Source organism: Eucalyptus grandis, chromosome 2 (genome assembly GCF_016545825.1).
Source record: "Eucalyptus grandis isolate ANBG69807.140 chromosome 2, ASM1654582v1, whole genome shotgun sequence".
NCBI classification, from domain to species: domain Eukaryota; kingdom Viridiplantae; phylum Streptophyta; class Magnoliopsida; order Myrtales; family Myrtaceae; genus Eucalyptus; species Eucalyptus grandis.
Window position 1 is genome coordinate 16,872,756 of NC_052613.1, and position 14,525 is coordinate 16,887,280.

A 14,525-nucleotide genomic window follows, 5' to 3' on the forward strand; every position below is an offset into this window, starting at 1 on the left:
GATATATAATCCTTGATCAACGGCTGATTTGGAGTTTAGCGGGGCCGTTGACTGATCTGACGTTGTTTGCTTTAACGGACTGCGGTTGGGAGACACCCGGAACCCATGTCATCCAGCATCCATGTGCAGCTGTTGAGCTATCCTGCTCCCGGCCAACCGAAATGCGCCACGTGTCCGCAGTCGCCCGACCGTGGCAACAGCAAACCGCCAGGAGGATTTTAATATTTCCCCAAAAGAAAATATTTATAAAAAAAGAAGAAAAAAGGGCAAGCTCTCTCCGGTCTACTCTCGTCTAATTTTGCTTCTTAGTTGTTTTTTTTTTCTTCCGCCAATTGAGTTAGAAATATCTAATTTTTGGTCAATTGAGTCATAGGTGCTTCATTTGCATGAGTGAGATCACGATGAATAAACAATATTCGATAAAAATGTCACCGTCAATTAACGATTCAATCACGATCATCAAAAACTTGATTATAAAATTGGGATTAGATAGAAATCCCCCAAGTTCTAAGTGATCATAAATTGCATTTGGACTTTTTTTTTTCACTATCTCTTCCCAAAGGAGAGAAAATTAAAAGGTAGCACAGGAACTCTTCTAAAACTTAGAAACTAGATAGTTTTTTTTTAAGACCAAGCCATACCCAAAGCTATTACCTACTATAATCGTTTAACTAATAATACACGTGGAATTTGGATAGACTTAGAAACTTGTGATAAGTAATAATATGTTCGAGGATATGCAAGGCAAGTTAAAATAAATAACTTGTTCCAATTAGTCGATTCTAGGTTTTACAGTACTTGAAACTGTTTATCTCCAGAAAGAACCGCTTCATTCCCTTAAAAAAAGCAAACTTATCGGTTTAGTACGAATTTAGATTTGTCTAAGAAAGGTGCAAAAGTGATCTGAATTTGGCACCCGTCAATTTGCCTTTCGAGTGTACCATTTGAAAAGTCGATGCAGCGATGAACGTGGACCGTGTGCCTCAAGTTGTTGCCGACCAGAGGTACCAATCGAAGAAAGAAAGTAACACTGTTTTCTTCACGGCGGGGGCAACATTAGGATTCGTGAACTCTTTCTCTTTGCAAAATATTCCGCAAGCGATCGAGCTTTGCACCGTGGACCACTTGGAAGAATTGACGCCATGAAAAAGCAATGAGAACTCCTCGCTTGGTTTGCTGCTGGTGATCAATTTCCCCCGATTTTTCGGGGAGGGAGAGCGCCGTTAGTTTCCACGAAGGTTTAAAGAAATGACCCCGTTTCTTTAAATCAAATGTCGGGTCAACGATGGTGCGAGGCGCATAATCTATGTCTATCGTCATATGACCTTTTTACAATTGGATCGGACAATAACTTAATGGATGACAGATTTAGACCTCCATAAGAAATCTCACATTGTTTTCAGAAAAGATAAGAGGAATAGAAAGTTGGTGCCAGAATTGACCCTTAAGTTTATAATATTTTTAGGGAACTAGACCAAGAAAATCCACGGTAAATAAAATATGATGATTGTAATTGAAACAAAATATGAGAAATGTGTTAAAATTGAAAATTATATACAGAAAAAATTGATTCTACCATTTGAATAGCGAAATTGAAAAACAATTCATTGCATCTCAAACTCAAAATTAATTTAGAGTACATTTCACCGTGTTTCATAGCGCTTTGCTCAAAACACTTGAATTGAGGGAATTGTGCTTGCAACTCTATATTCGACAATCGAAATTAGTCAAATTAGAAATTCAAATTAATCCTTTTTCTTAAAAATCGGTGGGAATTCATAACATTGCTCAAAAAGAAAAAGAAAAGGAAAAGGAGCTTTGAATAAGAGAATCCCTAAAATTGAGGGAATTGTACTTGCAACTCTATATTTGACAATCGAAATTAGTCAAATTGAAAATTCAGATTAATCCTTATTCTTAAAAATCGGTGGGAATTCATAACATTGCTCAAAAAGAAAAGAAAAAGGAGCTTGAATAAGAGAATCCCTAAAATTGAGGGAATTGCACTTGCAACTCTATTTTCGACAATCGAAATTAGTCAAATCGAAAATTCAGATTAATCCTTATCTTTAAAAATCGGTGGGAATTCATAACATTGCTCAAAAAGAAAAGGAAAAGGAGCTTAAATAAGAGAATCCCTAAAATTGAGGGAATTCCACTTGCAACTCTATATTCGCCAATCAAAATTAGTCAAATCAGAAATTCAAATTAATAAGAGTATCCTTATTCTTAAAAATCGGTGGGAATTCATAACATTGCCCAAAAAGAAAGGAAAAGGAAAAGGAAAAGGAGCTTAAATAAGATAATCCCTTTATGGAGGAAATGCGCAAGATTCAATGGCAAAAGCGTCTTTTTCCGCGCGCACCATATGATATCAATGTATCTCTGTCGTCCCCCATGTTCCACTTACTTTCCTCACAAAAATAATAATAATAATAATAATAATAAAAAGAAAATAAGAAAATAAATAAAGAAAAATCTCTCTCTCTCTCTCTCCTGGCACTGCAAAAGAGGCTTCAACTCGAAGCGGCACGCACCTCCTTCGACTCCTTCGATTCGCTCTTCCCTTGCTCAGATCAAGAAAAACCCATCAGTCCCTCTCCAAGATTTCTCCCATTTCCGATCTTGAACTCCCCCCTCCATCTTCTCCCTCGTCGAGAAGCAGAGCATTTCCATCCCTTCTTTTGTGGGTCGTTTTCTTGCAGTTCTTGCTTTGCTTGAACTCGCGAGCGGATTGATTAGAGATCTTCGCCAATCTCAGATCCTGCGAAGTGGGTTCTCTTCCTTTTGGCGTCTGGTGGAAGGATTTCGTGGAAAGATCAGAGCTTGGCCTCTTCCTCCGATTGGCTCGAAGCCCTTTGATCCTCGGGCCGTCTTTTGGAAGCCTGCATTTTTAGTCGCCTCCGCCGAACTTCTTGGCCGCACTGTGTCCCTTTTGCCTTTTCTTTCTCTCTCTTGAGCGGATTCTCCCCCATCTCCATTGCCCGAATAAAATAAAGAAAAGAAGAGAAAATTCCCGTCAAGATTTCCCCATCGTATCGTGCCTGTTTGGATAGTTACTGTCCTCCTGCCTTTTGTCCACGAGCGCCCCGTTGGGTTCGAGATTGAAGCGTTTCCCTGGTCGTTATTCCCCTTGCGAGTTGGGTTTTCTGTGCCCGTCCGGGGGATTCTTGTGGTGGGTTTTGAGGTGGAGTCCGACCACTGGTGTTCGAAGATTTTGGCTCCCGAGTTGTGTTGTTGAAGAGATATTTGTTTGATGCGTTGTTGCTGAGATGCAGCCTGATCAGCGGAAAAAGGTAGGATTTTCGCATGCGTATGGTCGCATGTCTCCATATTTCTGATGTTGGTTTTCGTGGAAATCCAAGTTCATTGAGTAAACGTCGTATCGCGGATCGGAAGAGTCTTTTGTTTCAATCCAATGTTGGAGTTGGTCCCTAATTTATTTTATTTTATTTTGCGGTCTATTTTTACTGGGTTTTTTGGTTCTGTGGTGAGAATAATGCTTAGGTGACTGTGTGGGACAGAACGGTTTGTCAAGTTCATTTCTCTCAGCTTCTCTGCCATATGCTGTAAACGCCCATGTTGCATCCTGGGTCCCACTGGGCATTTTGATTGATGATCTGGATGCAATTTGCGTTTCTTCTTCGGGTTATGAAATTTAATCAAGAACCATTATTTCTCTCGCAAAACCAATTCCCTTGGCACGTAGTTTGCAGACTCTGTGGCATATCCAAAGTCAACTACTGGTTCCTCTCTCTTGAATCTATGGGAATTAGACGACTCAGTGTAGATTTGAATGCTTGGTCTCAACCAGCTGCCAGAAGAATGATTTCTTGTGGGCGTCTTTGTTTCTGTCATTCGGTCCTAGAAGTCATCTTCTGAGCTTCCAGAGCATGTGAGGCTTGAGAACTAGATACAGGATCATGCACCTTTTGCATGGTGCGAACTTTGATATTTTCTGATTCTCGTTTGTCATTCTTGTGATCTTGTCGTGGTCATGATCTGACTCCATCACACAGAAACTGCATTGTCCTTTCTCCAAAGTTGCTTGTTGTTATCTTTGCTGCAAAATAATAGATGCCTTCCCTATTCTACTCATCTAAACTTAATTTGCATCAAGTTCAAGGAGATAAAAATTCTGAATATGTGATTAGGATGGCGAAATATGTGGCTCATAGATGCTAGTTGCAAGTTTGTAATAGAGATCCATTTTTCGACCTGAACTACAAACAAATAACTTCCTCTTCCTTGTGGATAGTCTAACTAATGTTGTTTATTCTATCTACTAGCTGAATTTGAGCATTTGTGGCACAAGTCACTGTTTTTTGTGGGATTTTTTTGGACTTCGGTTGAATTTATGTCAAAATTATAATTTTGTGTTCATGAACTTATATTTTTTGATGTGCCGATGTAGTCTGCAGAAGTAGATTTTTTCACGGAATATGGTGAAGGGAGCAGGTATAAAATAGAGGAAGTCATTGGTAAAGGGAGCTATGGTGTTGTTTGCTCTGCGTACGATACACATTTGGGTGAAAAGGTCGCAATCAAAAAGATCAACGATATATTTGAACATGTCTCTGATGCCACCCGCATCCTCCGTGAAATCAAGCTTCTTAGGCTGTTGCGCCATCCAGACATCGTGGAGATTAAGCATATCCTATTACCTCCATCCAGGAGGGAATTTAAGGACATCTATGTCGTGTTCGAGCTGATGGAGTCTGATCTACATCAGGTTATCAAGGCAAATGATGATTTAACACCTGAACATTACCAGTTCTTTCTGTACCAGCTTCTTCGAGGACTCAAGTACATTCATACAGGTCTTAACTTTGTCCATTGAGATACATTATCTTATCTTCTGTAACATCAATTAAGATTTCCACACCCTATCAGGCTTCTTGCATTAGAATATGCTGAGTTTACTATGATAATTATGGATCTGATATGTTACCCACTGTTTATCCAGCAAATGTGTTTCACCGGGATCTGAAACCAAAAAACATCTTAGCAAATGCTGACTGTAAACTCAAGATCTGTGACTTTGGCCTCGCTAGAGTAGCTTTTAATGATACTCCAACGGCCATCTTTTGGACGGTAAGTATGTTGCCAATGTGAACTTTCATTTCATTTCAATTGTGAAATTCTCGCTGTTTTGCTGGGATAATGATGCTTTACTGTGATTTAACTTCTCAAATTCTCTCTGCACAGGACTATGTTGCCACACGATGGTACAGGGCTCCTGAATTATGTGGTTCCTTCTTTTCAAAGGTGCAAGAATTAATTCCTGATCATCTGGTTTTGATATTTTTACCATTTGCTGTTTTTCAGAAGTTTTGGAAACCTTGATCCACTGCTGAAACCAAAATTTTTGTTTTCTTCCTGTTAGTTATTGAGCACTAGTCACACGCCTAAAAAATCTTACTTTTACCATACACTACTATGATGTCTTTCCATTTCTTTGGGTCAGTTACTTTGGTCATTCCACTCAGAGAATACCCACATGTGACAGTGATAAGTATGTCGAAGCTGACAACTCAAGCTCCTTTGCTGCTGTGTCCCAGCTTCTTTCCATAGTAGTTTGTTCCTTTTGCAGTGTTTAATTCATGTGTGCTAACAAATCTCTGTTCTGTTTCAGTATACACCGGCCATTGACATTTGGAGTATAGGCTGCATCTTCGCAGAACTTTTGACTGGAAAGCCCCTTTTCCCTGGGAAAAATGTAGTCCACCAGTTAGATTTGATAACCGATCTATTGGGAACACCTTCAGCTGAAGCCATTGGCAGGGTCAGTTTTGTCAGGAAATGTGCATGTTAATGATGCCTTCATTTCATTTGTCTCAATATGGGTTGCATGTTTACCCTCAGTTCTTTAATGAATTGTTGACTTTATATGAACAGGTACGCAATGAAAAAGCCCGTAGATATTTGAGTAGCATGAGAAAGAAAAGGCCTATACCTTTATCACAGAAGTTTCCCAATGCAGATCCGCTTGCACTTTGCTTGTTAGAAAGAATGTTGGCATTTGAACCCAAGGATCGTCCGAGTGCTGAAGAAGTGAGTTTTATCTCTCTTTTGTTGACCTTGCTTATAGTATTAATTCCTTGACTGATACCATGTGCTGGCTGGAAGTAGGCTCTTGCTGATCCCTATTTTAAGGGCTTGGCCAAGGTCGAGAGAGAACCTTCTGCTCAACCTGTTACAAAGATGGAGTTTGAGTTTGAAAGGCGGAGAATAACCAAAGAAGATGTGAGGGAGCTGATATACAGAGAGATACTAGAGTATCATCCGAAGATGCTGAAGGAGTTCATGGAAGGATCTGAGCCAACAGGTTTCATGTATCCGAGGTAATGAATAAATGCTCCTGTTCATTCAATTCAATTCAATGGACTTTAATTTGCATGGAATTGTTGTCATGTTTCTATTGGCTGTTCTTCACAAACTTTGGGATTATTTTTCTTTCCATAAGCATATCTTCAGTTTGAAATATAGCTGTGCTCTATTTCGGCATTACTCTGGTTTGTTGGCCAATAGGATTGATCAATATTATTTTCATGTTGAGTTAGTCAACTTTTGTCCAATAAGCCCCAGGGTGGTTAGGGGCTTAGAGCTTTAGCTGTTACTTTTTGGCTTATTTTTGTCTTTTCGTTTTATTTGCAACTTTTAGTAATGTAGTCTTTGAAAGCTTTAGCTTTTAGTCTTTTTTGGCTTTTATTTCAAAATGAACATAGGTATGGATTAATGTTAGTTATTTGGGGCTGTTTTTGTATAGGGTTTGCACACCATGGTGCCCTATAGTTGAAGTTTTTACCTATCAAAGGGAAAAAAAAAAAAAAAAACGAGAAGTATAGATGTACATTTTATATCTCTACACCTAATCTTAAAAGGACAATTTCCATCATCCACAATTATTGTCATTAAAATATAAACAGGTGGCAGTGTTTTTCTGTGTGGAGAGGCTGGGAAAATGAGAGGAACAGTTTCTGGTCCTACTTTTTCCTCTCTTGTTTTAGTTTTCAACTGGCTTTTGATGTCAAAAAGCATGCTGGATCATATTCTTAAAGCCATGGGCAGAAGTGGAGCTAAAAGCTTTGTAAATGATGCTACAATTTGGGTTTATTCTGGAAGAATAATGGATGTCACTAGAGCCAGAACTTTGGCAAATTTTGAACATATAATGGATTGTGTTAATGAGTGTTTCTAAGGCACATGTTAAGCAAGTAATTATATTGTTTTTCTGGTGTTATGTGGAACTGCTCTTTTGAGGATTGAAATAATCTAATTAAGCATTCTTAATCAGTGGCCTAGGGGCACTCATTGACTAAACCATTTCATTTAAGAGGTTTCCTTTTGTGAAGCACATATCTTCATTTGCTTCCAGGTCATTGTGTTAGACAAATCAACGCATTTGTAGGGAAAAGAATCTTACATTTTTTTTTTCTCTCATGATGGGATGATAATTGAAGAGCCTAAACATTTTCATGTATGCTTGTGCTCCAATTCTTTCATACTGGAGAAATAGATTACATATGCATCTTGTTATTGCAGCACTTGGTTTAGTGATATTGATCTCATTTTTGGAAGTTTAATGCTTCACGAATTGCTAGGAAGCACGATATATATAATTCATTACTCGAGCAGCAGCTAGGCAATAAATGATTTCCACTACCAATTCATGCAACAAAACAAAGCCTCTTGTTACAGCTTTTTGGGTATGTGTTTCTTGCATGAATTTCCTTGAGACAAACAATTTTTGTGCAGTGCTGTCGATCATTTCAAGAAGCAATTTGCTTTCCTTGAGGAGCATTACGGGAAGGGTTCTACTGCTCCCCCACTCGAAAGACAGCATGCTTCACTGCCTAGGTATATTTTCTGGTTCACTTTGGTATGATTCATTTTTTTTGCTAGTAATATCTTATAGGCTTCTTCTTTCACATTTTGGGACTCACAAAGATACTTAACTGCAGGCCATGTGTTCTATACTCAGATTCAGTGCAGGGCTCAAACGAGGTGTCAGATGATATGGCCAAATGTTCCATCAAAGAAACTGATAAGTCTCATACCGAGAGGAACTGTACAATCCCAATGACAAGGCTTCCTCTTCAAGTCCCTCAAAGTACCTATAATGCAACTTATTTTGTTCCATCGTCTCCACTTTAGGCTACCTTAGTTTACTCAAAAATCTGGAAAACAGGCATTTGCTTGTAATCGTTTCCTAATAGCTTTCACTGCAGGTGGAGCTGCAAGGCCAGGGAAAGTCATCAGCTCTGTGTTGCGCAGCTACAACTGCGGGGCAGCTGCAGCAGCGACTACAGAGTCTGTCGAACAAAGGAGGACGGTGAGGAATCCCGCGATTGCAGCTCAACATGCTTCTACAGGCTGTTCATATTCTAGAAGGAATCCAGGTTGTAAGAGCGAGAGAGCCGAAGAGGAAGGTATTGGAATTACCAATGGAGTGCAGCCTAAGCCTCAGTATATGCCGAGGAAAGTCGCTGCTGCTAACGGGGGGCCCGGAAACAATTGGTACTGAATGGAAGACCAGTAGTGGTGCTTTCCCAGGACAAACGCGTTATGCTTGTCCAGCTTCATGCTGGGCTCAATCGTGTGTCGATCGGGCTAACGCATTGATTAGAATCTCAAGATTAACATGCCACTGTCATTATTTATTGGATACAGCTTATAGTCCGCGGGGGAGATCAAACTCTGCTTGTGCTGGTAAACAACTAATCGCAGGTTACGGTGCAGCGCCTGGTGGTGGTGGTATAAGCAAAAGTTATGATCATGCTCTTCTCGGAAACTGACGAAGTAATGAAGGAGTCCGAGGTAAATTTATTTGGACTTCGTTTCGCTGATTTGTTCTTGGGGACTGATTTCTATTTTCAGATGCAGACTGTGGTATTTGTTCTTTGTACATTGTTTTGTAACTCTTCTGAAATAAGAACCCGTGAATCGGGCTGCTTTCAATGACAGAAATGTATTCCGAGTAAAAATGAAGTAGCATTAGCTTTCTTGAGGTTATGGGAATGTTGCCGTGAAGGCACTGATATGCATGTCTTTTTTTCACCTTAGCTGAAAAAAAAGAAGACATGCATGATTAGCCACAAAAAAAAAAAAGAGACATGCATATCACCAGAGCGAAACATGACATATTGTTAGGTACTGAAATGGCGTTAATATAAATATTAGTGTAACCTAATTTTTCGAATTTAGATATTTGATTGCGTAGAAATCGAGCGAGCCCGAGACCTGTTGCCGGAATGGGAAGAAGCCAATGGGCAGGTGAGGAGAATCCATGGCCGAAGTGATGGGTCTCATGAGGGTTTTCTCCCTTTTACATTCCTTTTCAGGATAAGCTCTCTAAATAAGTCATCCCGAAAGACTCGGTTGTCGGTACTGTACTGGATTGTGGAGTTCCCACTGCCAAGTAATTCTGTTCAGCAACTAACATTTTGAGAAATCACATCGCAAGTGTCTGAGTTTTCAATCATTTTCCAATCAAGTACCTGAACTTTCAGTCATTTTTCAATCAAGTACTTGAACGTCCAATCAAATACCCGAACTCTCCAAAATGAATTCTTTCTAGTACTACTTGTTAGCTAACATGGCTGATTTTTTTTCCTTTTTGTTGTTAAAATTCACTTCGGATGCCCAAGTGTCTTCTTAAGATAATACCACGTGGGTAAATACATGTTACACAGTCAAGATGCTTTCACGTCATGTTTCTTCATCCTACACATTGGACAGCCAATTGGTAACAATTTTGCTGAGTTGGCGCGATTTTTTGCGGAGTGACAAGCCACATCGACAACCACGTATTGATGTTGTTAAGCAAGCGAGCCCCGTCATAAAATAGCACATGACTTGGCAAGTTGATTCAGCGAAAGTACTAGATAAGTCGATTTTGACATGACTTGGCAAGTTGATTCAGCGAAACTACTAGATAAGTCGATTTTGAAGAGTTCGACTAATTGATTGGACAAAAAACAAAGTTCAGGTACTCGGTTAGAAAACTAGCGAAAGTTTTAGGGACTTAATCGATGAATTGACTCATGAGTCATTCAATTATCAAAAGATGAGTAAATGGTTGTTATAAATTCAAGGACTTGATAGCATGGAATACAAATTCGAGAATCATGAAATGCGGCGATAATTCTGTCTAAAAATAATGTTTTTTTTTGGTCTAAAAATAATGTTAAAAAAATAGAATATATTCCCATTAAACCAAAGTATTTTTTCACAAGCAGAGCTTCTTCATCTCGCCTCCGCTTCAGCTCCGGTACATAAAGCAGATCTCTAGCCATGGGACGCGCTCGAATCGCCTGGAGAGATCCATAACGCTCGGCCGTGCTCCCCCAAGCGGTCGAGTTCCCGATTCTCCGCCTGGTGAGTGGCGATCCTTTCCCGTTCCTCGCTTCTTGTGGGAATCGCCGATTGTTGTTGGGTTCTGAATTTCGGCGTGGATGGTATGCGTATCGCGTCGTTCTTGGTGATTCTGAACTTCGGGATCGGAAATGGGCCTCCTTTTCTGGGTTTGTGTTTCCATTGGGTCGATGGGGTTCGTGGGTAGGAATCGGACTTACGCTTCGCTTGTGCATGACCATCGTTTTCTTTCTTTCTTTCTTTCTTTCTTTCCCTTTTGCCCTTTTCTTGTTTCCTTCGTCGCGGGGGAGATGCGTCGGGGGAAATGTTTTCGGGTTCTTGAATGGTTCTGCTTTTGGCATTTCGACTTTTCTTGATCTGGGTTTTGGTTTCTTGACGCCATTTTGTGATAATGCTCGAGTTTCTGGTGGGTTGAAAGTTTTGCGGTTTCTGTAATGCTGATCTGAGGATCGAGCTGGTGGTAACTGTGGCTCGCTCGAGCACGTGAAGTTGTGGGTTGCAACGTCCACTCAATGCGCACAACCTGTTTGATGGATGGTCTGGTAGAATAAAAAGCAGTTTTTCTTATCTAAACTTCGTGCTCTTAGTGCTGATTCGATTTCACTCTCCATGTCCAGGCTATAAAACATTTGATAGATCTAGAGACGAGATTATTTTGGAGTGCTGCTTTCATTTTGTTATGCTTACCTAGGCTTAAATTGTTTAATGGTGTACTGTCAAAAGATTAGATAGTAAGCCTTATATTAATTTTTTGAGGATACATATACCCATTGGTACATTATTGGTTATTTGGTTCTAATTGATGTATACTGGTTCTGTGATGCTATCAGCATTTCATTCCTCCTGTAACTAATATGGGCCATGCAAGATCATTGATCTGCAGTAGATAATTGATAATTCCTTGGTTGTGCATCTATTGTCACTGTGCACCATTGCTAAACATCCTATTAGCACCATAGTGGCGTCTTCTTGATTTTTGTATTGGATTCTGGAGTCTGCAGGTGAGACACTGGAGCATCTGCCCCGGAGTATAAGTTACATCAGTTAGAGATTTGTGTTCTTACATCAACATTGTCAACATTTTCGTCCGATGATTTTTCAGAGACTTGGCCATTCTATTGCCCGTACAAACCTCCATTTGCCAACCTTTTGCAAAAGATTCACTCAGAACTTTTATAAGCCAACATCTCAGAAGCTCTCTGTGGCTCCTCGTTTTGTTTCGTCGAATTCTGAAATGGGTGATGCACGAAAACCCCCTGCTGTACCCATCCCATCGCTTGACAAAGCTGATAAGAATGAATTGCTAAGAGCCCTCGAAGCCTCAGTGGGTTATTCATTTAGCATTGAACCATTGCGCCCTGTTCCAAAACCTTTGGTTATTGTCATTAGTGGACCAAGTGGAGTGGGAAAAGACGCTGTCATTAAAAGATTGAGGGAAGTTAGAGACAGTCTCCATTTCGTTGTTACTGCAACTAGCCGGCCAATGCGACCAGGTGAAGTTGATGGCAAGGATTATTACTTTGTCACTAAAGAGGAGTTTCTCTCCATGATCGAAAAGGATGAACTACTGGAGTATGCTTTAGTGTATGGTGATTATAAGGGTGTTCCAAAGCAGCAAATACGTGAATACATGGCGAAGGGGTTCGATATAGTGTTGAGGGTGGACATACAAGGGGCAGAAACCTTGAGGAGGGTTCTTGGGCAGTCTGCAGTTTTTATATTTCTGGTTGCAGAGAGTGAACTGGCACTTGTTCAGCGGTTGATTAATCGAAAGACAGAGACTAAAGAATCACTTCTTGTCAGAATAGCGACGGCACGTGAGGAGGTCAGACACATTAATAAATTTGACTATGTTGTTGTGAATGAGGAAGGACAGCTAGAGAATGCTGTGAAATTGGTGGAGTCCATCATTGATGCAGAGAAAGCTAAAGTTAAACAAAGGGCTGCTGTGATATAGAGAACATAGATTAGCTTCATTTTCAAGGAATGTGCATTTGTTACTGCGAGCCTAAAAATTTCACGTCTTGTTTATCAAGGCATTCATCTGCTGTTTGGCAGCTAGCTTATGGGAGCTTTTATGGGAGCATCTGTGATTTATTTAATAAAATACAATGCAGAAGGTTGATAAGCTTTCATTTGGGTTTCGTTATTCTCATTTGACTCATTGCGATTCTCCAGGAAGTTGCAGAGTGGGATCTTGCACGAAAAACAGGCCAAGCTTATTTTTCAGCTGGTGTAATATGTCAAAAAAGGCATCTATCTTGTAAAATCATGTATATCTGCAGTTTTGAATGGTGTGATTGGTCAATGAAAAATAACCTCCATATCCAACATCTTTCTTTGCTTCCTCAGGGCACAGCATCAATGAATTACTGTTGCTAAATCTTAATCTCTACACTTATGGTTTAGCTTTCTTTTCCCCCTAGTTTTTCCCTATTACGTTTGCAGTAGCAGCAAGATTTCCGCAGTTAGTTGGAAAGCAGTCTGTAACACATATGATTATTGCTTGGCCCTATGAAACGTTTGATATCCTGTTTGCGGTCATGTGCAATTTATTGCTTATTGCATTTGCTTGCTGTTCATCTTATTTTTCGCTTTGCGTTTGTCTTGCATCAACCACCTTCTCCTTGACATGATATATGATGATGAGTTTCATTTTGTTTTTTGGTTTCGTTCTCTCTCTTATCCCCCAAAGCTTTGGGACATATCCCGCGACATAAACCCAGGTCTACTCCCTGTCACGCTGATGGCCATGCTACTGCGGCATTTGCTTAGCGGACGCTATAAGGTGACAGTTGGTCATGCAATTTGAGGTTTTACTTATGCCCAAGTTGCAAAGGCTTATTTGGATTTAGACTGGTGACATTGTGGCAATGTGCTCAACCAGTGAGGTCATCCATTGTATTAGTGTTGCCTGAAGGATTGTCAGTTGGGACGGGGGATTGTGAATTATTCCTGTGCCCAGAACTCTTACCCGATAAGTTTTTGGTCATGTTTGTTCTTGGTCATGTTTGTTTCTGTCGACACGTACTTTTCAGGTTTAGATTTTTACTTCTTTTTAGGAGCATTTGGTAAGAACAAGGTAGTTAGGATTCACTCCATTTCATGGGAGAAGGTTAGTGTGTAGCACTATATGGTCGACCACTATTGAGCCCCCTGATTGAGCAATTCCATGGAGTATATTGTCCACTTCGCGGTAAACTTTTGAGTCTAGCAATAGCAATGGCTCCATCGAGACTGAATCCAGTGGCCGCTGTCGCAATTGTGTGATAGAAGGATTTGCAGGGAAATGCCTTGCATTGGTAGCTACATTGTTTGTAGCCAAACTTCTCGGCTATATACACTCTTTAACACTAGCCACTGGATAGAGCACTAAGTTCTTTCGCATTCAAACAATTCTTTAAGCAAGCTTTGAGGGTCGCTTGGAAGAGAGGATTTCTAATGCTTTCGACTTTCGGATTCTCCGAGGAGGTGGATCTTCCAGACATTCTCGCGTAACTCGCAAACTCGGAGATCTTGTGATGCAGCGGTCGAAGAGTCGAAGGAACAAGAAAGAGTTGGGAGAATTCGACAGAAGAATGAGAGCAGAGGAGGAAGAGGAAGGCTAGAAGGGATAGAGGGAGCATTAAAACATCAATTAGCGTTGGGCGATATCATGAGTAGTACTCGAATTTTTTTTCAATGTTCAATATAATCTCCAAACTTTCTTTTTATTCAATTAATACCTAAACTTTCTGAAATCTGCTCAAATGAATTTTCCCTTATTTCTTATCAACGCGGAACTACCTCAACAAAAGGTATCTGAGGTATCTATAATTGATGATGTGGAGTCTGGTTCAATTAAAGTTGATTTAGAACAAAACCTCCTCCTCCGTCGCCATTGGCGGCTCCACCACACTGGCGATTACCGCCGTTGTCATCCCCGGTGGCATCGCATCGTGCCTCACCACCGTCGCTCCCATTGCCGACTCTCGGCATGTGGCTCAAGCTCAAGCTCAAGCTCTCTCTCTCTTTCTGTAGCAGATCTATTGAAAGTGACAATCTTAGTTTCTAGATGGTTAAAACTCAAATGGTGTCACGTCAGTGTCCACGGATTAGCTCTTACGGATATGGCCGGTTCTGGAATCTGCATCACCTTGGCGAAAAGC

At 40.4% G+C, this 14,525-nt stretch overlaps 2 protein-coding genes across 3 annotated transcripts; both read left to right on the forward strand.

Moving 5' to 3' along the window:
* Positions 1 to 2,482: 2,482 nt before the first annotated feature.
* LOC104424978 (mitogen-activated protein kinase 15) lies at positions 2,483 to 9,013 on the forward strand. The gene is made up of 10 exons (XM_010037536.3): positions 2,483 to 3,296; positions 4,415 to 4,820; positions 4,967 to 5,094; positions 5,209 to 5,268; positions 5,636 to 5,785; positions 5,899 to 6,054; positions 6,133 to 6,344; positions 7,759 to 7,860; positions 7,965 to 8,113; positions 8,232 to 9,013. The coding sequence occupies exons 1-10, from the start codon at positions 3,273 to 3,275 to the stop codon at positions 8,525 to 8,527; spliced, it is 1,683 nt and encodes a 560-aa protein (XP_010035838.2). The 5' UTR covers positions 2,483 to 3,272; the 3' UTR covers positions 8,528 to 9,013.
* Positions 9,014 to 10,216: 1,203 nt separating this feature from the next.
* Positions 10,217 to 12,915, forward strand: LOC104424988 (guanylate kinase 2, chloroplastic/mitochondrial). Of its 2 annotated transcripts, none has more exons than XM_010037554.3 (2): positions 10,217 to 10,380; positions 11,372 to 12,915. In XM_010037554.3, the coding sequence occupies exon 2, from the start codon at positions 11,468 to 11,470 to the stop codon at positions 12,332 to 12,334; it is 867 nt and encodes a 288-aa protein (XP_010035856.2). In that variant the 5' UTR covers positions 10,217 to 10,380; positions 11,372 to 11,467; the 3' UTR covers positions 12,335 to 12,915. The 2 variants fall into 2 exon arrangements, with proteins under 2 accessions (XP_010035856.2, XP_010035849.2); XM_010037547.3 differs by having other exon boundaries at positions 11,379 to 12,915.
* The last annotated feature ends 1,610 nt before the right edge of the window (positions 12,916 to 14,525 follow it).

Excerpts from the sequence above, each read along its gene's own strand:
- LOC104424978 (XM_010037536.3), top strand. The coding sequence starts at position 3,273 with ATGCAGCCTGATCAGCGGAAAAAG. Across the intron at positions 7,861-7,964 it reads CAGCATGCTTCACTGCCTAG|GCCATGTGTTCTATACTCAG; the intron begins GTATATTTTCTG and ends ACTTAACTGCAG. Across the intron at positions 8,114-8,231 it reads TCCTCTTCAAGTCCCTCAAA|GTGGAGCTGCAAGGCCAGGG; the intron begins GTACCTATAATG and ends CTTTCACTGCAG.
- LOC104424988 (XM_010037554.3), top strand. The coding sequence starts at position 11,468 with ATGATTTTTCAGAGACTTGGCCATTCTATTGCCCGTACAAACCTCCAT.